This window comes from Heloderma suspectum, chromosome 4 (assembly GCF_057233095.1).
Source record: "Heloderma suspectum isolate Gila_16-S chromosome 4, 16-S_ref, whole genome shotgun sequence".
Classification (NCBI taxonomy): domain Eukaryota; kingdom Metazoa; phylum Chordata; class Lepidosauria; order Squamata; family Helodermatidae; genus Heloderma; species Heloderma suspectum.
The window spans coordinates 38248715-38271117 of record NC_139461.1 but is presented as its reverse complement, the minus strand read 5'-3'; the positions used below and the strand labels follow the sequence as shown (position 1 = coordinate 38271117).

The 22403-nt window shown below is 42.4% G+C and overlaps 1 protein-coding gene across 1 annotated transcript in view; it reads left to right on the top strand.

Annotated features, from left to right (window-relative positions):
• Nucleotides 1–22403, top strand: part of RIMS2 (regulating synaptic membrane exocytosis 2) — a 616900-nt gene that overhangs the window by 135319 nt on the left and 459178 nt on the right. The window contains exon 5 of the mRNA XM_084848966.1: nucleotides 4038–4306. Within this exon, the coding sequence (XP_084705092.1) occupies nucleotides 4038–4306 (269 nt within the window). The remainder of the gene's footprint in view (nucleotides 1–4037; nucleotides 4307–22403) is intronic.

Below are 22403 nucleotides of genomic sequence, written 5' to 3'. Positions count from 1 at the left end.
GCTAGAGACTCAGAGAACTACAAAGGAACAGCCATCTAGGGGTTCAAAGGGAAAGTATGTCAGTTGATCTCTGTTTGAGAAAAGGGCGGCAATTCTCTGAACTTAAGGGATGGGAGGGCCCTCTCCCATGATGCTTCTGGGCGCAGCTGTTGATGTTGAGCCAATCGGGCTGAGCACCAAAGCTCGGCCCCTGCAATCTCTCGCTCATGCCCTCACTCTGCGCCTCGCGTCTAAAAGTTCAGGTTGTCCTTCCCTTTCCACGCCTGGTTCACTGTCACTCCCAGGGATGTGAGAAGGGGGGGGGCTCCCCCTCCAGCTGCGTCTCTGAAGTCTGAGAGAGTTCCTCCCCCACGAGTTGCCTCTCTTCTTCAGAATCAGAGCTGCTTTGGGACTCTATGGGCTCAGATACAACCCTGACAGATGCCTACTTTCATATTGCAATAGCGAAATCACACCACCTATTCCTCTGCTTTGTGATCAGGACAGACTTCAGGTGCATGGTGTTGAGGACTATCTATAAATAGACGATTGCCTATTGGTAGCGTCAACCAGGTGTCAACTTCTTTGATCGATAGAAATGACTTGCAGTCTCCTCGAGGAGTTGGGCCTCAATGTCAACCAGGAGAAGTCCCATCTACAACCTACACAAATACTCCAGTTCATAGGAGCACTCCTAAGATTCCCAGTTGGGCTGCGCGTTTCTGCCCAAGGATCGGGTTGTTGCTCTGACATCTCTGGCAGCAGAGTTACTTGTATGGAGAACCATGACAGCATTCAAGCTTCAACGCCTATTCAGTTTAATGGTAGCAACAACCGCAGTCATTTACTATCCCCATCTGCATATGAGACCTCTGCAGAACTGGCTCATCTGCAATTTCATTACCAGGATAAGTGATCATGTAAACCATGATGGTCACCCGGTGACTTAGAGGATAGTTCTGGCTCACAATCTAGTTTTCTGTAGCTCCTGCTTCAGCTGGGAAGGGCACTGATTTGCTGAAAGTCAGACCTACAAGTGGTGCTTCCTTTTGCCTGTCCAAAGTTACTCTTGGCCTTCCCTCCCAATTCACCATCCTGCCACCATTTCCCTTCCCATGCCTCCCTGTGCTCTATCCTGAGAGATTAGCTAAGAGGCCTTGGCATAGTGCACAAGACACCATGTCTGATCTAACAAGCATGCTTGTTTAATACTGTATTTTATTGTATCACATAGTGTGCTTGTAGGGTGAGAAGTAGTGTTTCACATGTCTTTTTGCAGCGCATGAAGCACCACTTCTTTTCCTCCTAGCATGTGAAATTAGAAGAACACTTTGCAATATCACAGGCCTATGAGGTGAGAACACAGACTCTGTTGATATGTGCATCTCATTTCCAAGTGGTGAGAAGTTTCAGGGGCTCCAGCACTTACTTGAGGTTCAGTTTCCTTAGATGCCACTGGAGACTTATGGCATTTCTCTGATATGAGGTTTCTTTACGTATCTATAGAGGATGACTGTAAGATGAGGGTTCACAGCATTAGGATTCTAACAGATTCCTGTTCCCATGAGATTTCTAAGGGAAACCGTAGTACCATAGAATTTCCTGCAGAAAGCAAAGTCAGCTATCTGCTTCCTTTTCAGATCCAGTTCCAGTACCAACTGACTTCCTACCACATGCACAGAATTCACTTGTCTCCTCCCCTTGTCTAGTGGGGGGAAAAATATGAGTGATGTCCGCCAATCACCTATGCCTTCTTGGGCCATCCTACCACCTTCTGAAACACTTTACCAGAATGTTACCAGCTACCAACTGTCCTTTCCACATCTTAAGGGATATTGCCTTGCATACAATGTTCAGGATAACAATCCTGAGTCAATATACTTTGAAATATTCTGACCTATTGCTGAGTGTGCAGACAGGTTTGCTGCATCTTTTATAACTCAAATGGTTCATGCAGCAAGAAATCCTGGTTTGCTACTAAGTGTTTACTCAACAGAGAGACACAGCCAATTCTTTTGACAAGTTTGTCTCTATGATGCATGTGTTCTCAAACACCTGTTTTTCATATTCATATTTTTAACTTTTTAAGTGTACATTTAAAAAATGTAACATGTGAAGTTTAATAAACCATATATGAGTAGAGATGCATTATTTGAATATGCCAGCCATATTATTGCTAGGATTGTTGTACTCAAACTTTTAAAAGTAAGAAATGTTGCAAAGCTGAAAGTTTTGTTTCCTGGAGTTATATGTGTTACATGACATTCTTCATACATCCGGAGTAGGAAAAATTGTGTACACCATTATGTAAGGAAGTTGTGCAACTTCCTGATTCCACATTTTTTCCTGATTCCACATTTTGTCCTGATTCCACATTTGAATGCTGCATTGCTGCTAGACATGTCTCACAAGACTCCCATAATCCACTCTTACTGCTCTACAACAGTTTTCTTTAAAAATGCCCCCTAGCCTGTCTACCAGTGTGTCCCAGAATTTCAGTGTCTTTTGTAGCGGTTCTCTTGCCTAGAATCTTTCCTGTCAGTCATGTAAACTATTATGAAAGACATACTTTTTATTTATGTGTGTTATATTTATGTATGCAATATGCCTCTGAGTGCCAGTTGCTGGGAAGCAACAGCAGGGGTGGGTTCTTGCTTGCATTCAAGCTTGGCTTGTGGTCTTCCTGGAAGCATCTGGTCAGTCATTGCGGGAAACAGGATGCTGGGCTAGATAGATCTTTACATCTTTATAGTCTGATGAGTGACTAAAATTATTTAGTCCATTTCATTGTTTTTGGATTTTAATGCCAAAATTATGCATGGAGAAAATTACTCCTGAGACGGGTAGGCTGCAATCCTAAACATATTTACTGGTTCAGACATCATGATAGGCCAGAATTGCTGAAAATTTTGACTTACAGTGAACAGGCTCCACATGCCAGCGACAGTGGCTAAACAAACCCGGGAACCTCCATCCCTGGTTTGTTTACCATTATATCCAAACCGGGATCTCTGGCAACAACTTCATGCAGAAAGAAATCCTGGTTTGCTACTAAGAGGCTGTTCATACAACACGCTAACCCACACTCAGTGGTTGAGTGTAGGCTGCTGTTGAACTGTGGGTTGTTCATTGAACCGTGGGTTAGTGTGTTGTGTATGCTTGTTAACCACCCTGAACAACTCCAAAACAAACCATCAAGGTGGCTTGTTTGAGAAAAATAAGCTACATTGCGTGGTTAAGAAGCCACCCTGCGGAAAATGTCCTGGGTTCAGACAATATGCTAACCCATGGTTCAACAAACAACCCACAGTTCAACAACTGCCCACAATCAACCACTGAGTGTGGGTTAGCGAGTTGTGCAAACCCAGTCTAAGTGTTTACTCAATAGAGAGACACAGCCAATTCTTTTGACAAGTTTCTATCTATGATGCATGTATCTTCTAACAAGCCAGGATCATAAGCCAAGAACAAGTTCTGGCTTATGATCCTGGCTTGTTGGGAGAGGAACAAACCATAGATCCTAGTTTGGACATAACAGTAAACATACCATGGGTGGAGGTTCCCTGTTTTGTTTAGTTGCTCCCATTGGGAAGAAAAGCCAAGTGGGCTTTTTTTGAGCAGTATCCATCAGCATCTTGCTCGTTTGGAGTAAGCCAGCATTTTCAGCAATTCTAGGTTATTGTGAGGTGTGAACTTACTTGTGAGTAAGCTTGTGGGATTGGCAGGCATTTCTAGGATAGGATTGCACTGCTAGAAAATATTTTTTGTTTTTAATACTGTACTTCAAAGCATTGATGTCTGCGTTTGCTTTTTTTTTTTTGGTCAGATATTATTAAACACATCATAAGACTTCTGGGTTAAATTATTTTTCTCTGCCTCTTTTGTTTACATTGTTAAACTTGTAATTAAAATATCTTTAATTATTATTTTTAGGAAGTGATAGATGTAGGCCTGTTTCTGGAAAAGTAGCCCTATATTTGGCATATACTTGGTATGAAATTGTTCTTATCTTTCCTTCTTTTAGGAAACTAATATACATCTCCCCATGTTATGTGTAGGTAATGTGGGTATGTAACTCGTGCCGAAAACAACAAGAAATCCTCACAAAATCCGGAGCGTGGTTTTATAATAGTGGAACAAATACACCACAAAGGTCTGATCAAGACGGTTTTAGAGGACTTCGGAACGAAGAAGCACCTCAAGGGAAAAAAGCAAAGCTGCAAGAACAATCTGTAGCATCATTGGAACGAGGTAGATCTCAAGGGCTCACGAGGCAAGACTCCATAAATGGCTCAGGAGTAAAGGTGGCAGGTGACACAGTAGAAAGGTAAGGTGCTGGCTCATTTGTCATGTGAGTCAGATTATCTCGTTTTAGTAAGTCCTTTAGCCAATGAGAACCAAAAGACACATTTAATTATTTTCAGATGTATGCAAAGTCTGTGTTGTTATTTCATTACTTACCATTTATATTGGAATGATGCTGGAAGAGGAAGCACACCTATTTTGTAAATTAGAAAGGGGTACATATTGCCCTAGTAGAGTGAATAGGACACAAAGTAGGCAGTATCCAGTGGTGTCATTCTGCAAACTCGAACAGTGCTACTGGAGCACTGCCGTACCTTTCCATTGTGCAAGTGGTTGCACATTATGCCTGCACAACCCTTTGTGCAACTGGTTACACAACTGCTTGAATAACCAGTTGCGCCAGTGTAATGCACAATGGATTGAACAAATGTAATGCACAACCAGTTGCACAATGGCTTATGCAAACATAATGCATAACCAGTTGCACAATGGGTTGCTTAAGCATAATGAGCACAAGTTGTGCAACCACTTGCACAAATGTAACTCTAGTTGGATTCTCCTCTTGCACATAGTTCGGAACCTATTTTTTTCAAGTGCAATGTTATTTGCACTAGCAGAATGCCACAGTTGAATATTGCCCTATATCATTAACTCTGCAGCATAAATTAGATGTAGGTTAGTAGTAAATATGGCAGAAGCTCATAATAACTGCAATTTACTGTAGTCCAAAATGTCAGATTTCTCCTCTCTCTCTCTCTCTCTCTCTCTCTCTCTCACTCACACACACACACACATACACACACACATACAAACACACAGAATCCGAATCATACAAGTTCAAAAGCATAATGACTTTAACTTTCTCTTTGCCTCCTTGGTTCTGTAGCACTGTTGCCAGCACAGTCACAAATGTATCATTACCCAGAAAAATGACTTGCTGCACAATTCTGTGCATGTTTACTTATAAATTAGTCCCGTTGTTTCAGTGGTGCTTACTCCCTACTACTTATGTGTAGGATGGCCAGGTGCAAAAGAAGACAGGTCCTGCACCTGTAATAGTTGCCTAGAAGAGGGAATTTCAGCAGGTATAGCTTTTTATGCAAACTACACCTGCTGAAATTCCATCTTGTACACTGCTGTTAAAGGTGCAGGAGCCCTGTCCTCTTTTTCACTTGACCACTCTAAGTGTGTGTAGGTTCGTGGCCTAGTGCAATCTTATACATGTCTCCTTAGAAGTAAGACCCATTTACCTTAATGGATCTTACTCTAGTACATAGGATTGCAGCCCAAAGCTGGAATCCTGTATCCTCTTGCTGGGGAATAAGCACCATTGAACTCACTTTTGAGTAGACATGTATAGTAGATTTACTTTTGAGTAGACAAGTATAGGATTGCACTGAAAGATTCTTTAAAAATGGAAGCTTGAATTCTCTGTATTCTAATAGGAATCTGGAGGCTATTTAAACTGTCTCCGAGTATATGTATGTATGTATGTATTTATTAATTACATTATAATATTGCCCAATAGCCAAATATCTATATAAAATATCTAGTTTATATATAATGCTGGGTATTCCTTGTAACTGTGATTAAATTAAATGGCTATCTTTAAAATAATTATGTTAAAATTACCAGTCTTTGAAATCTTGATTGGCTAGTACATTTATTTTTTACCCCCTTTTGGCTGTGATTGTCCTGAATGTAAGCAAATCAAGCTTTCCTACTAGCACCGACCAAATCAAATTGCTTTTTTAATTTCCTGCTCATTGTCCTTTGCTCCGTTTTCAGTTGACAGGTCAAATACTGATTGGCTCCAAGTGTTCCTTAATTATATTCATTGTCTTGAAAGACCCAATACTGTGTCTGACAGCTGTACTCATTGTTAAAGGAAGATGGAACAAAAATATTCATTGCTCATATTTTCCCTTAATTATGTACAGGAAATAGAAACTTATGAGCTCTTTATTGTTAAAAGAGGGACAATGGAGCTGTCAAGGGTATAGTTCTTAGTGTCTGGCTGAACTGTTGAGAGACTGAGACCATAGAGCTGTTGTGTGGAGAAACTCATGGTACTCTGCTTGGGACCTCCCTAGTCCTCCTGCATACAGATCTTGGTGCACCTGTGTACAGAAACCCAGTTGTAAATGTGATAACAGGTACAGCTTGATTCCACTTTATTACTTAGGAAACCTGTTTTTCATATTTAAAAATGGATGGAAATTGTCTTAGATTGGAAGTTCAGTATTCATAAACACTTCTTTATAAACTAGTAGATTGAGATAATTGATCAGCCAATTAGACAGTCAATCAGTATTCAAGTAATGATTAGCTAATTATCCAGTTGATTAATTGAGAATGATTTTACACAATTAAAAAAGAAATATTTAAGTGCTGTGCAAACTCACCCAATATGAGAAGGGAAAACTGTGTCCTGAAACTGAGCATGGCAATCATGGTGCTTACAGCTTTGAGGTTTGAGCAGTTCCGTGTGATGAATTCTGCAATGGCGTAAAAATTATGCAAATTAACCTTTTTCAAACAGTGTGTTTTTACCTAGTCTAGAAGTAGGGAGTAAGACAAGAAAGGTTAACATTGTGTTGGCGTTCAGACCAGAAATTCTATTGTGAGTAAAGAATGCTATACACACACACAGCTGCAGAAGAGCCACCTTTGACCAATGCGCAGTGGGCAGTGCATCTGTGCAACAAGCACAAAACTGACAGGTTGCAACTTACGTGGGAAATGGTGAGTGCAACTGGTATGGCTGGCAAGTGCACATATTCCCTGTCCAAGGAAATGGCTGAGAAGAAAAAGAGAAGATGGGTCAGCAAGTGCGTACTGTCTATTTGGTCTATGCGAATGATAAGTGATAGCATCCGTGGGTCCCGGCAGGCATGTGCACTGGTGATCAGTGAATCTGGGGAGTCTGTGCAGGTGGGAATGGCTACCTCTGATGTTTTTGAATGTGCAATGGGAGAACGCATGGCTGTGCTGGATCAACAGACGTCCTGCGATCCCTGACAGAATCTTTGCAAGTGGCATTGCAAGGCCAACATCGGCAACCTCCATACATGGTGTATCCTTATGTGCCTCCACAACATCTTCCCATGCCAACCCTTACAGGCACTCCCCCTCAAATCTTCCCTGGCCTCCATTTAGGCAATCCTTTGGGTGCTCCCCCCATGGGTGACAGATGGCCGAGCAACCCTCTCCCCCTTCAGAGGGGATGCAAGAAACAGAAGCAGGACCTTGACGACATATTTGAAGCAGCCACCACCACAGCATTCCTTGATGGAGGGTGCCATGGAGAAAGAGGATGGGGCTGGAGACGGTGGCAGTGCTCCCTAACTCCCTTTCCCTCAAAGAATTGCTCTTTCTTTCTCCCCCGCTAACCGCTTCGCTTCCTTCCTATCTCCTTTATTTCTGAAGACTAAAACAAAAATAGCCTTTGCCAACTGCACTTTCAAGGCCGCTGACAGTATTGTGGGCACCACAGTGGGGAACTGAGGGTATGGTTCTTTCTGATACTTCAGTTGCTTTTCCTGAGCCATGGACACACCTCAGAGCAGGAGAAGAGCCATTGTTGGGCTGCTGCTGGGTTGCTGTTGAATAGTTTATCGCTCCCTGTATCTCCCCTAGCTCCCCAATAGAAAAGCAGCATGTGGGGTGATTTTTAGCAAAAAACTGTTTTCAACAAAAGGGTTAAACAGTCTTGAAATACACATAACATAACACTTAACAAACAGGAGTTTGGCAGGGGAGTTGCAGTGGAAGAGGAGACAAAGGGAAAGTGGTGAGTGGGTTGGAGTAAGCCCATGGGACTTTCCATTCTGAGTAGCCATGTGCTCAGCATGTGCTCCTGAGAGCTCCAATTCAATTGAAGGGGTGTGGCCTGAGCACTCCCAGCAGCTGTGTGGGCGGGAAGTTTCAGTCTGTTTCTGTCTCTTAACTGAGCAGAGCAGATGAAGCTGCTCCAGCTGGTCTAGAGGCTATACAAGCAAGCAAGCTCCCAGAGAGCGAGCAATTAGAGCGAGTGAATAGAGAGAGCAAACAGGACTTTGGCAGGGGAGGTCAAGGGGGAGGCCCTTAACAATTATTTAAAATTTGTTTTTCTTGTAACACACACTTCCATACCAGTGGGACTCTGTTGTTAACCTCCAGTGAATACAGGACAAAGCACCAGCTATCCCAGTACAATCAGAAAGGTGGAAATATAAAGGGAATAGACTCTATGGAAAGAAAAAGACTCTCTAGTGGTGGCAACCTGCAAGGTCTGTGCAAGGAAAAGGCTGAGGCGAGGAAAAATGAAGTAGAGGATACTCCTTGGAAAAAGGTGACAGTTAGGAGTAGAAGAACTAGAAGCCACTCTGCACCAGTGGAAGCAGTGGAACAATGGAACAGTTTTCAGGTACTTGAGGATGAGACTGGAGGACAGCCTGCAGAGGATGAATTACAGGGGAACCTGCATGAGAGGAAGCAAGAAGCTCAGTCAAGCAGAGGCGATGAAATCAAGGCCTACAACAAGAAGAGAAGAGTAGTAGTAGTGGGAGACTCCTTGCTGCGTGGGATTGAAACCCAAGTATGTCGTGAAGACCCATGGACTCGTCAGGTATGCTGTCTCCCAGGAGGATGGATTAGAGACATGACTGAAGGGTTGCCTACACTCATAAAGCCCACTGACAGGTATCTCTTTCTTCTCATCTATGTGGGAACAAATGATACCACCAAGCAGGGCTAGGAAGAAATCACATCAGACTTTAAAGCTTTTGGGAAGGAAACTCAAGAACTTTGGGGCCCAGATAGTTTTCTCATCCATCCTTCCAGTAGTTAGAAGAGGGATAGAAAGGGAAAGAAAAATACTCCGGGTGAATGACTGGCTATGAAGGTGGTGCCAACATGAGAGATTTGGATTCTGGGACCACAGGCTGTACTCCCCGGAAGATGGACTGTTGGCAAGGGATGGGTTGCACCTCACAAAGGCTGGGAAGAATGTGTTTGGCCACAGCATGAAGAACTTCATCAGGAGAACTTTAAACTGAATGTTATTGGGGAGAGAGACGTAAAGTTGGGGGTGACAAAAGATGAAGGCTCATGCACCACAATGGAGAGAACACCTCTAATAGTGCCCAATAATAGTCTTAAAGAACATGTAAGAGACTATAAAGTACATGGTCTCTGATGTCTATGTATTAATGCCCACAGTATGGGAAACAAAAAGAATGAAATTGAACTGTTAATATGGGAGGGAAATTTATGACTTGATAGGTGTAACTGAAACTTGGTGGGATGACTCCCATTACTGGAATACAGCAATTGAAGGATATTCCTTGTTCAAAAAGAACAGGAGGAACAGAAAGGGAGGTGGAGTTGCACTATATGTTAAAAATACATATCTCTGCACAGAAATAGAGGAGGATGAGCTTGGTAACTCCATCAAGAGCATCTGGGTTAAAATAAATGGAGGAAAGAATAAAAGGAACGTGATGGATGGAGTCTACTACCGGCCACCCAATCAAGGAGAAGACGAGGATGAAACTTTTGAGAAGCAAATTGCCAATGTTTCAAGGAAGCATGATGTAGTAATGGCGGACCTCAATTTCCCCGATATTTGTTGGGAGACAAATTCTGCAAAACATGTCCCCTCCAAGAAATTCCTGACTTGTGTTGCTGATAACTTCCTCCTACAGAAAGTGGAGGAAGGAATTAGATGATCGGCTATCCCAGATTCTGGCTGAACATCAGGAAAAACTTCCTGACTGTTAGAGCAATACGACAATGGAACCAATGACCTAGGGAGGTGGTGGGTTCTCCCACACTGGAGGCATTCAAGATGAAGCTGGACAGCCATCTGTCAGGGATGCTTTGACTTAGATACCTGCATTGAGCAGGGGGTTGGACTCGATGGTCTTATAGACTCCTTCCAACCCTACTATTCCATGATTCTATGATTCTATAATTTGTACCAAGCAAATGCTGCCTGGAGGAATTCTTCTGTGTGTGTTCTGGATTTCCTGCCCACTGATTATCTGAATCCATTTCAATCCACCCTTAAAGATGGTCTAAAAATCATTTAAAATAAATAAAAAATAAATTTAGCTTCAGACCTGGTTTTGCCACAGAAACTGCCTTGGGAGTCAGTGGCATAGTGCTTTGATGGTTCCACTCCTATATAGACTGCATGGAAACTGCAGTTTCTGAGCAAAGTACACCTGCTAGGCTACTAATGAGGTTGAGCATTGGGAATGCATCTTGCCAGTGCTTAAATACCAGCTGGTTTTTAAGTTACCATTTCTAAGCGAGGTGTTTGCTACAAAATTGTTGCATTCCAGTGTTTTCCATGTTGCCTTCCCATCTTTGGTTGAACCTGGGTTTCTCCAGCAAACCAAGGGAGTTAATGATGTAAATTTTAAAGAAAGGGGCTGTTGTGGAAGGGCCCTTCGCTTTTGAAGTAGTGTCTAGGGCCAAATGCAGATTTAGCTGTGTTTCAGAGGCACTGGGAGAGTTGTGGAGGGACAGATTTTACCTTAATCTTACTGTTTATATGATTTCCAGTTGGTTAAATGAAAGGAATTAATGTGATGACTTACTACAGGGGTTTAGAAGTTCCAATGTCTGATATTTTCTGCATAAATTGTTACCCTTAGCATCACTATCCAGCATAAGGATGAATTTGGCATGATGAGGGAGTCTTTTGCAGTCTTCCTGTTCTTGCATATAATTATACAGCTTCATGTGTAATGTTTATAAAAGAACAGAAGATTTTTCTTTTTGAATTAAGTTAAAAGTTTATGTATTTGACTAGTTGGAAGTTCTCCTTCCTGGATTATAGCTACTAATCTAGAGAAGGACAGTGTTTCATGGCAGATCTTCCTGTTTGTGAATGTACAAGTTCTTTACCATTGCTAGTTGAACCAGAAGCCTACTCCTTCAGCCATTATGGAGACAGAGTTGACAGAAGCTGTTTGCAAAGCTTCCAAATAGTCAAACTGGGTCATTAAGTAGAGATTAGTTCTGTATGGTTACAGATAAGTCCTGACAACAAATCATTACAAGTTGAATTTGTGTGCAGGTTCATCTCTTTTTTAAAAGAAAAGAATCCTCACAAGTTATCTAATACATGATTGCATTTGAAAACATTCATATTACCAAACAATAATCTGAATATTGTGGACAAATTATTCTGGAGTAATAATTTCAAACTTTTAAAACCCCAATTGTCAATAAGGGTTAGTTGGTGTACATTAAAGATTGTCGGTGGCATTTGAGTCTCAACATGGCAGATGTTTAAATTCCAAAGACAAACCTCAAAACCTGATGCCATATTTGAACATGAGAGTAATGTCATTAGTTTCCTTGAATCCACAAAAGTAGAAGCGTGTTGATTGTTTTATGAATACAAATGATCACAGAGATAACATCATGCAGGAATGAATCCAAATAATGAGCTATGCAGTTTGCTAGTATTTTTAGTTTAGGACCCTGCCATTATGACTATAAATACTATGAAAAGACAGCTGTTAGGGGAACTGGTACTAGTAAAGCTTTTGCTGTGGACTGATGTGTTCATTTTTGTCTATTTCTGAGTGGTTTGTTACGGTTGATGTTGCCCATGGTAATTAATAGAAAATCAGTGATAAGGAGACCAGAATGTAGTTCTCAGCTTAACACAACTATATAGGTGTTTTTATAAGTAACTTTGGAAATCAATGTTATGCAAAGTTCTGTCTGTGGATCACCAAACAGTTCTTATTGATGCTAGTAATTTCTGGGGAACTAGATCAAAATGACACACATGGAAGGCCTTAGCTGGCCTATGTTGCCAGCAAAAAGCTTGGATGACTTGCTTCAAACAAGTATGGACAAAATGTATTGTTTCTGAGATTGAAACAATGTCCACAACTTTTAATGTGCTCAAATGAGAGTACTCTTAGGTTGCAATCCTATGCATGTTTAGACAGAAAAAAGTCCTACAACTTTTGTGGTAGGACTTTTTTCTTTCTAAACATACATAGGATTGTACTTTTATTGTGTAAGGTTGAAGGTCTACTAATCATAAAATCATAGAATCATAGAATAGTAGGGTTGGAAGGGGCCTATAAGACCATCTTGTCCAACCCCCTGCTCAGTGCAGGAATCTAAGGCAAAGCATCCCTGACAGATGGTTGTCCAGCTTCATCTTGAATGCCTCCAGTGTGGGAGAGCCCACTACCTCCCTAGGTCATTGGTTCCATTGTCGTATTGCTCTAACAGTCAGGAAATTTTTCCTGATGTTCAGCCAGAATCTGGCTTCCGGTAACTTGAGCGCATTATTCCGCATCCTGCACTCTGGGATGATCAAGAAGAGTTCCTGGCCCTCCTCTCTGTGACAACCTTTCAAGTACTTGAAGAGCACTATCATATCTCCCCTCAGTCTTCTCTTCTCAGAGCTAAACATACCCAGTTCTTTCAGTCTCTCCTCATACGGCTTTGTTTCCAGTCCCCTGATCATCTTCATTGCCCTCCTCTGAACCCTCTCTAATTTGCCTGCATCCTTCTTAAAGTGTGGTGCCCAGAACTGGACACAGTACTCCAGATGATGCCTAACTAGTGCTGAGTAGAGGGGAACTAGCACTTCACGTGATTTGGAAGCTATACTTCTATTAATGCAGCCCAAAATGGCATTGGCCTTTTTTGCAGCCACATCACATTATGGCTCATATTCAGCTTGTGATCTACCACAATTCCAAGATCCTTCTCTCTTGTAGTATTGTTGAGTCAAGTATCACCCATCTTGTAACTGTACATTTGGTTTCTTTTTCTTAGGTGCAGAACTTGGCATTCATCCCTATTAAATTTTATCCTGTTGTTTTCTGCCCAGTGCTCCAGCCTATCAAGATCACTTTGAATTCTGTTTCTGTCTTCCAGGGTATTAGGTGTCCCGTCCAATTTGGTGTCATCTGCAAATCTGATAAGCCTTCCCTGCACCTCCTCCTCCAAGTCAGTAATAAAAATGTTGAAGAGCACTGGGCCCAGGACTGAGCCCTGCGGTACTCCGCTCGTTACCTCTCCCCGGTTTGAGAAGATCCCACTGATAAGCACTCTTTGAGTCTGATTCTGTAGCCAACTGTGGATCCACCGGATCGTTGTTTCATCTAACCCACTTTTAGCTAGTTTGCTAATCAGGATATAATAACAATACTAAGGTTGCAATCTTATACCCATTTACCTTGGCGTACACCCCACTGAACTAAATGGGACTTGCTTTGAGACATGGAACAACTGATTGGTTCAAAATTGGGAAAGGAGTACGACAAGGCTGTATATTGTCGCCCTGTTTATTTAACTTTTATGCAGAGTACATCATGAGAAATGCTGGGTTGGATGACTCACAGGTCGGAATTAAGATTGCCGGGAGAATTATCAACAACCTCAGATACGCAGACGATACTACCCTAATGGCAGAAAGCAAAGAGGATCTAAAGGGCCTCTTGTTGAGGGTGAAAGTGGAGAGTGTAAAAGCTGGTTTGAAACTCAACATTAAAAAAACTAAGATCGTGGCATCTGGCCCCATCACTTCCTGGCATATAAAAGGGGAAGAAATGGAAGCAGTGACAGATTTTATTTTCTTGGGCTCCAAGATCACCGCAGACGGTGACTGTAGCCATGAAATTAAAAGACGCTTGCTCCGTGGGAGGAAAGCTATGGCAAACCTAGACAGCATAGTATGAAGCAGAGACATCACCTTGCCGACAAAGGTCCATATAATCAAAGCTATGGTTTTCCTAGTAGTAATGTATGGCTGTGAGAGCTGGACTATAAGGAAGGCTGAGCGCCGAAGAATTGATGCTTTCGAACTGTGGTGCTGGAGAAGACTCTTACGAGTCCCCTGGACTGCAAGGAGATCAAATCAATCAGTCCTAAAGGAAGTCAACCCTGACTTCTCGTTGGAAGGACAGATACTGAAGCTCAAATATTTTGGCCACCTAATGCGAAGAGAAAACTCCCTGGAAAAGACCCTGATGCTGGGAAAGATTGAAGGCAAAAGGAGAAGGGGACGGCAGAGGATGAGATGACTGGATAGCATCACTGATGCAATGAATATGAACTTGAGCACACTCCGGGAGAGAGTGGAGGACAGGAAGGCCTGGCATGCTATGGTCCATGGGATCATGAAGAGTCGGACACGACTTAACAACTGAACAACAACAACAATATAGGATAGCGATGTAATTTAATTGGTTACCTTTGGCATTGCATTTGATGACTAGTGAGTTGTTATATATTGTAGGTACTAATGAGCATGGAAAAATTATGCAGAAGGAATAGGGTAACAAATTAAGGCTAACTGTGGCAACTTAAGGCAAACCAGAATCAGGTATTAGCTTGATATCCTGGTTTGTTAACTAACCACATTAGCCAGCAATGCAAGTGAGACTATTAACTTGGCTCTTCCCTTTTGTGTAGGAGGGGAAAAAATTGCTTGTTCTACTTTACATCAAGGAAGAAATAAAATGCCAGATTTTTTTTCTCTTTGGTTTTCCTTTTTCCTTTTCTAAAAAAATCCTTTAATTCTAGAATGCTAGTTTTGTACCTCTAATTGTAAGGCATATAATTAAAAGAAACAAGCAAATACTTTAAAATCTACATGTGTGTGCATGTTCCTTAGTAAAATTTCTTGTAGATTATTAATATTTCTAGAGTTATTTGGTTAGCTTTCTCTGGATTGGAGTCTTTATCTTCATATTTTTCTAGCATGTACAGCTCATTGAAGGTGGCACCGTGTGTTATCACTTGGAAGATCACATGCTGTTTTCCTGTTCTATACACTAATCTGATTGGAACATTTTTCTATGGTGGATTCTACCTCAAAACAGGGGATCTCACTTTGTTATTCCCATTGCAGGATACTATTTGGTTTTGTTCCCTAAAATAACATAATTCACTTTATTAGAAAATAAAGTTAACCACTTTAAAATGCAAAATGACAATAGTTTATAAATGGCAAGAAATAATCATGACAACTTACAATATTTTGTAGAAGAGAAGTACATTATTTTAGCTGAAAAACTGAGAAGAGACAAAAGAGTTAAACAAGAGACAAACACTATTTATGTGTAACCCTAACTTATAGCCATAGAAGGCATTTCCAGATAAAATATGTAAACAAAATAGCATTGAAACAGGAACAAAACCCCCAATCAATAACAGCCAGGAAATTTCAGATATTAAATTACAATCTTATACTCAACGGTGGCTAAACACAAATAGTAAAAATAAAATCATTTTTTCAAAACAATCCTATGCAGGTTTACTCAGAAGTAAGTTGCACTGTGTTCACTGGAACTTACTTTCAGGTAAGTGTGCATAAGATTGCAGCTTTAGATAAGTTTCTTCTTAGTTATATCCAGCGGTGTAGTGGTAAATTTTGAAGTGCAGGCACTCATCATGACAATCCCCGTAGCTGTGCTCCGAAGGACAATCCAAAAATTCAGGCAACTGTGTTGATCCATCTTTCTCTATCTGTATTATATATGTGTTTTGTAATGCAAATGGGTCTAAATTGCCCATCAGGACCAAACCACCTCAAAATACTTTGCCCAGAACAATTATGCTGCTGGAAAAATCCATATATTGCTGCTGGAAAAATCCATTTTGCTCCACCTACTGTAAGAAATACAGTTAAGCTCAGAGGAACAGGGAAGTCTGATGGGGGTGGTAGATTACATCATTCCTGCTAATCAAAAAGTCCCTGTGTTTCAAATCTGTGAGCCCTGGCTCCACTGCACCACTGACTACATCAGTGTTTAATAGGGTCTTCACCTGATGAGGGGAATGGGGAGAAGACTGAATATTAACCAAAAAGGAAAAGCGACACTATGAGATGGCCACTCCAGCACTCAGTATCTCTGTATCTCATCCTTTCAACCAGTGTTGTCGGCTTGAGTGGAATGTCTAAGGAACACATTCTGCCTCACTATGCTGATTGGGAAAACTGGGCACCTGACCCATTTTCCAGTGCTATCAGCAGGCCCTCTGGATCTTCATTCTGGGTCACCTTAAGAATCTGTTTCTAGCTGGCAGAAACATGACATATCATCCCAAAAGTATTAATTCAGAGACTGCCATGTGCCTGCTCCAGGTCATTTTTCGGGAGCTAATATAATGAAGGGCACAAGAGGAGCCCAGTACCTTCTGAAGATACAGGCATGCTCCAGCTGGTAGGCAGTGCCTGTCCAGCAATTTCCCCCTTTTTTTGAATCACAGCTTCACAGACACAGATGCATTGGCCGCCTTGCTTGGTAGTAAACTGAAGACAAAAACAGACTGGGGTACAGCTGAAAGAACTGCAGTGAAGCACCCTTCCTTCACCAAAAAGCTGCTGTTACTAAGTATCAGAGTATTGGGCCACTTGTTCATTTTTTTTGTCTGTGGGACTGAGGCCCTTATCTCATAACTTCTCTTGAAAGTATCTGCTCATCTCATTGTACTATGCCTGGGCACAAAGGAACAATGCTTTATCTTGAATATCACTTCAAGAATGACTGAATTGGCTTGGTCCACTTTCCCTTTCAACTCAATCTTTCAGGCAGGATAAGAGGAAATTATATCTTTGGCTATCCTTCTGGAGTGCTGCAACATCTCCTATGAATTTCTCTATGCGGCGCTTCCAGGAATAATATCTGGTCACTATTTGTGAAACTATATGTGGGAACAGAAACCGTAGTCTGTTTTTTTGTCAAAACAGGCAGTCACATCTGAAAGACCGTGTTTGCCCATATGAATCTACCTGAGTCCTAAAAATTGTATCCAATGTTAGTCCAACTTAGAGTAGACCCACTGAAATGAATAGGACTTATGTGAGACTAACATTAGATAAAGTCCCAAGATTAGCTTCACATGCCTTCCTCACTGATCTGTCATTAACTAAGATCAGATTGGTCAGTACCAGGGACAGGGCCTTTTCAGTGGTGGTGCTATGGTTGTGAAATACTCTCCCCAGGGCAAACCGAGAAACTCCCTCTCTTGCTGTCTTTAGAGGTGCTATGCAGACCTTTTTGTTCTGAAAGACTTTTTATGACTATGTCTTATTGTCGCTATGCTGACTTTGTCTTAAGAAGATAAGAATGTACGAAGAGCCATGCTGGATCAGACCAAGGGTCCATCTAGTCTAGCATTCTGTTCACACAGTGGCCAGCCAGCTGCCCACGGGAAACCCACAAGCAGGACATGAATGCAACAGCCCCCTCCTGTCCATGTTCCCCAGCAACTGGAGTACATAGGCATACTGCCTCTGGTACTGGAGGTAGCATAGAGCCATCAGGACTAGTCACCATTGATAGCCTTCTCCTCCAGGAATTTGTCTAACCCCCTTTAAAGCCATCCAGATTGGTGGCCATCACAACGTCTTGTGTTAGCGAATTCCATAGTTTGACTGTGCACTGTGTGAAGAAATGCTTCCTTTTATCTGTCCAGAATCTCCTACCAATCAGCTTCATGGGATGACTCCAGGGTCTAGTATTATGAGAGAGGGAGAAAAATGTCTCCCTATCCGCATTCTCGATACCATGCATAATTTTGTACACCTCTATTATATCTCCCCTTACTCGCCTTTTTTCCAAGCTGTTGTAACCTTTCTTTATAGGGGAGTTGCTCCAGCCCCTTGATCTTTTAGTTGCCCTTTTCTGCACTTTTTCCAGCTCTACAATATCTTATTTTAGGTGCGGTGACCAGAACTGTACACAGTGTTCTAAGTGTGGTCACACCATAGATTTATATAAGGGCAGTATGATAATGGCAGTTTTATTCTCAGTTCCTTTCCAAATTATGCCTAACATGGAGTTGGCCTTTTTTACAGCAGCCGCACACTGGCTCATTTTCATCGAGCTATCCAGCACAACCCCAAGATCTCTTTCTTGGTTGGTCATTGCTGGCTCAGATCCCATCAGGTTATACTTGAAGTTGGTATTTTTTGCCCAATGTGCATAACTTTTCACTTGCTTACATTGAACTGCATTTGCCATTTAGATAAGCATTCTCCCAGTTTGGAGAGTTCCTTTTGGAGCTCCTCTCAATTCCTTTTTGTTTTCCATTGGCAAACTTGGCCACTTCACTGCTCGCTCCTAATTCCAGAACATTTTATGAACAAGTCTGTGAACCATGGGGCTGTCCCAACATGTCATCGGCCCAACACATGTAAAAAGACACACACTTGATCTGGTTTTCTCAACTGGGCAGGGGGATGGTGATCTGAAAGTGGAGAAATTAACATCTGTCCCTTTGTCATGGTCAGATCACTTCCTGCTGAGGTTTAGACTCTTGGCAACCTTTCCCCTCTGCAAAGGTGGGGGGACCTATTAAAATGGTCTGGCCCCAGATGCTAATGGATTCTGATGGATTCCAGAGGGCTCTGGGGAATTTTCCTGCTGGTATGGCTGGTGCTCCTGTCGAAGCCCAGGTGGCTCTGTGGAATGCAGAGATGACTCGGGCAGTTGACAAGATTGTGCCCATGCACCCTCTCCCTCTGAGCAGAGCCCGGCTAGCTCCTTGGTATACACCCGAGCTGAGGGCAACGAAGCAAGAGAGGAGATGGGTAGAATGCAGGTGGAGGAAAACTTGTGCTGAGTCTGACTGAACACAGGTTAGAGCTCATTATTGAGCCTACTCTGTGGCGGTGAGGGTGGCAAAGAGACAGTTCTTTTCCACCACCATTGCATCTTCTCAGTGTCGTCCAGCGGAGCTTTTCCAAGTGGTTTGTGATTTGTTACATTCTGGGCCAGGGAGAGAGACTTTGGAACCCGTGGTTGCACGCTATGATGAGTTTGCATGGCACTTTGAAGATAAAATTGCTCAGATTCGTCATGAATTAGACACCACGATTAATGCAGTTCCATTGGTAGAGGCATTCAGAGCACCGTCCGGTCCAGTTTTATTGGATGAGTTTCAGTTATTGAGGCCTGAGGATGTGGACAAGGTGCTTGACCAAGTCCAATCGACCACTTGTGTGCTTGACCCTTGCCCTTCAGGGCTTATTACATCAAACAAGGAGGGGATGTCTGGCTGGGTCCAGGAAGTTGTAAATTCCTCCTTGAGAGAGGGAGTGGTGCCGGCTGCTTTAAAAAAGGTGGTAATCAGGCCACTCATGGAAAAGCCTAACCTGGACCCAGAGGATGTTAACAATTATAGGCTAGTGGCCAACATTCCCTTCCTGGGCAAGGTGCTTGAGTGGGTGGTTGCAGGACAGCTCCAGGCACTCTTGAATGAAATGGATTATCTAGATCCATTTCAATCGGGCTTCGGGCCTGGTTTTGGAACAGAAACTGCTTGGTCGCCCTGTCGGATGACCTCTACTGGGAGAGGGACGGGGGAGTGCGACCCCATTGATTCTCCTGGACCTCTCAGTGGCTTTCGATACCATCAACCATGGTATCCTTCTGGATAGGTTGTCTGGGTTGGGAGTTGGAGGCACTGCACTGCAGTGGTTCCACTCCTACTTGGATGGCCGATTCCAGAAGGTGGTGCTGGGGGATTATTGCTCTGTGCCATGGAAATTATGCTATGGGGTTCCACAGGGCTCTGTTTTATCTCCCATGCTGTTTAACATCTACATGAAACCGCTGGGGGAGGTTATCCGGAGGCGTGGGCTGAGGTGCCATCAATATGCGGATGACACCCAGCTCTACCTCTCTTTTTCATCAAACCCAGGTGAGGCAGTGGCTGTTCTGAATCAGGGCCTGGGCACAATAATGGACGGGATGAGGGCCAATAAACTGAAACTCAATCCAGACAAGACAGAGGTGCTGTTAGTGGGTGGTTTGTCTGCCCGGCTAGGTGATATTCAACCTGTTCTGGAGGGGGTTGCACTCACCCTAAAGGATGAGGTTCGTAGTTTGGGGGTGTATTTGGACCCAGAACTGTCACTGGAGGCACAGGTGAACTCAGTGGCACAGAGCACTTTTTATCAGCTTAGGCTGGTATACCAACTACACCCTGATCTGGACAGAGATAGCCTTGCTACAGTTATCCATACTCTGATAACTTCTTGTCTGGATTACTGCAATGCATTATACGTGGGGCTGCCTTTGAAAACGGTCCGGAAACTTCAGCTAGTCCAAAATAGGGCAGCAAGATTATTAACAGGGACTGGCCAATGAGCTCATATTATGCCAGTGCTTTTCTAGCTGCACTGGCTGGCAGTCCATTTCCAGGCCTGATTCAAAGTGCTGGTATTAACATTCAAAGCCCTTAATGGCTTGGGGTCAGGTTATCTGAAGGATCACCTCCTCCCATATGTGCCTGCCCGGACCTTAAGGTCATCCTCAGCGGTCCTTCTCCATGAGCCCCTGCCAAAGGAAGTGAGGCGGGTGGCTAGTAGGAAGAGGGCCTTTTCTCCTGTGGCACTCCAGCTGTGGAATGAGTTCCCTAGTGAGGTTCGCCTGGCACCTACGTTGTGTTCCTTCCGGCGCCAGGTGAAGACCTTTTTATTTTCCCAGGCATTTTAGTATTTTAGCTTTCTAGTCTTTTAGCTTTGTTGTTTTAAATCTGTTTTTTAAATCTCTGCATTGCTACTAGGTTTTATTCTGGTTGTATTGTTATAGCGTGGTTTTAATGATTGTATATTTTTGTATTGTTTTACTGTGTACTTTTTGGTTTTAATTTTGGTTAACCGCCCAGAGAGCTTCGGCTATTGGGCGGTATAGAAATGAAATGAAACGAATAAATAAATAAATAAAGTTGAAAAGCATTGGTCCCAATTGGTCCCTGCGGGACCCCACTATTTACTTCCCTGCATTGGGAGAATTTACCATTTATTCCTACTCCCTGCTTTCTGTTCTTTAACCAGTTACTGATCCATAAGAGGGCCTGTCCTCTCATTCCATGACTGCTAGGTTTGCTCAAGAGTCTTTGGTGAGGGACTCTATCAAAAAAAAGCCTTTCGGAAATCCAAATAAACAGTGTCGACTGGATCACCCTTGTCTACATGTTTATTGACACTCTCAAAGAACCCTAAAAGGTTAGTGTGAGAGGACTTACCTTGGCCAAACCCATGTTGATTCTTTTTCAGCTGGGCTTGTCCTTCTATATGCTTACTAATTTTATCCTTAATAAAGCTTTCAACCAATTACCTGGAACAGACGTTAAGCTAACTGGCCTGTAATTTCCTGGATCCCCCTGGATCTCTTTTTAAAAATTGGTGTTACATTGGCCATCTTCCAGTCCTCTGGTACAGAGGCTGATCTTAGGGACAGGTTACATATTTTTGTTAGATCACATTTTCATATTTGAGTTCTTTAAGAACTTTAGGATGGATACCATCAGGGCCTGGTGATCTATTTACATTCAGTTTGTCAATAAGGTTGAGAACTTCATCTTTTGTCACCACCACTATTTCCCTCAGTTCTTCAGACTCCCTTCCTGAAAATATCAGTTCAGGCACAGGTATTGGTCCTATATCTTCTGCAGTGAAGACAGTTCAGAAGAATTCATTCAGTTTCTCTGTAATCTTCTTATCCTCCTTTAGTATTCCGTTAACTCCATTGTCATCCAACAGTCCAACTGCCTCCCTAGCTGGTTTCCTGCTTCTGATATATTTAAAGAATTATTTATTGTTGGCCTTGATGTTGTTAGCGATACGCTCCACAAAATGCTTTTTTTGCACTCTTATTGTCTGCTTGCATCTCTTTTGTGCAAGCTTGTGCCTCCTTTTGCTTTCCTCATTTGGGTAAGACTTCCATTTTCTGAAGAAAGCCCTCTTTTCTCTAATAGCTTCCGTGACACTGTTTATTAACTGGTGACCTATTGGACTTGGTACAACCTTTCCTAACCTGTGGTATACATTTTAATTGAGCATCTATTATTGTGGTTTTGAGTAACTTCCAAACATTTTGAAGGGATTTAACCTCTTGACTCACCCTTTCAATTTCCTTTTCATCAGTTCCCTCATTTTAGAGAAGTTTCCTCTTTTGAAGTCAAATGTGACTGTGTTGGACTTTCTTGGCAATTTTCCACTTAAATATATATTAAATCTGATAGAACTGTGGCCACTCTTTCCAGTTGGTTCAACAACATTTACATCTTGTACTAGGTCCTGGGCAACACAATTTAGTATTAAATCCAGGGATTTTACAGATTTATCTTTTTTT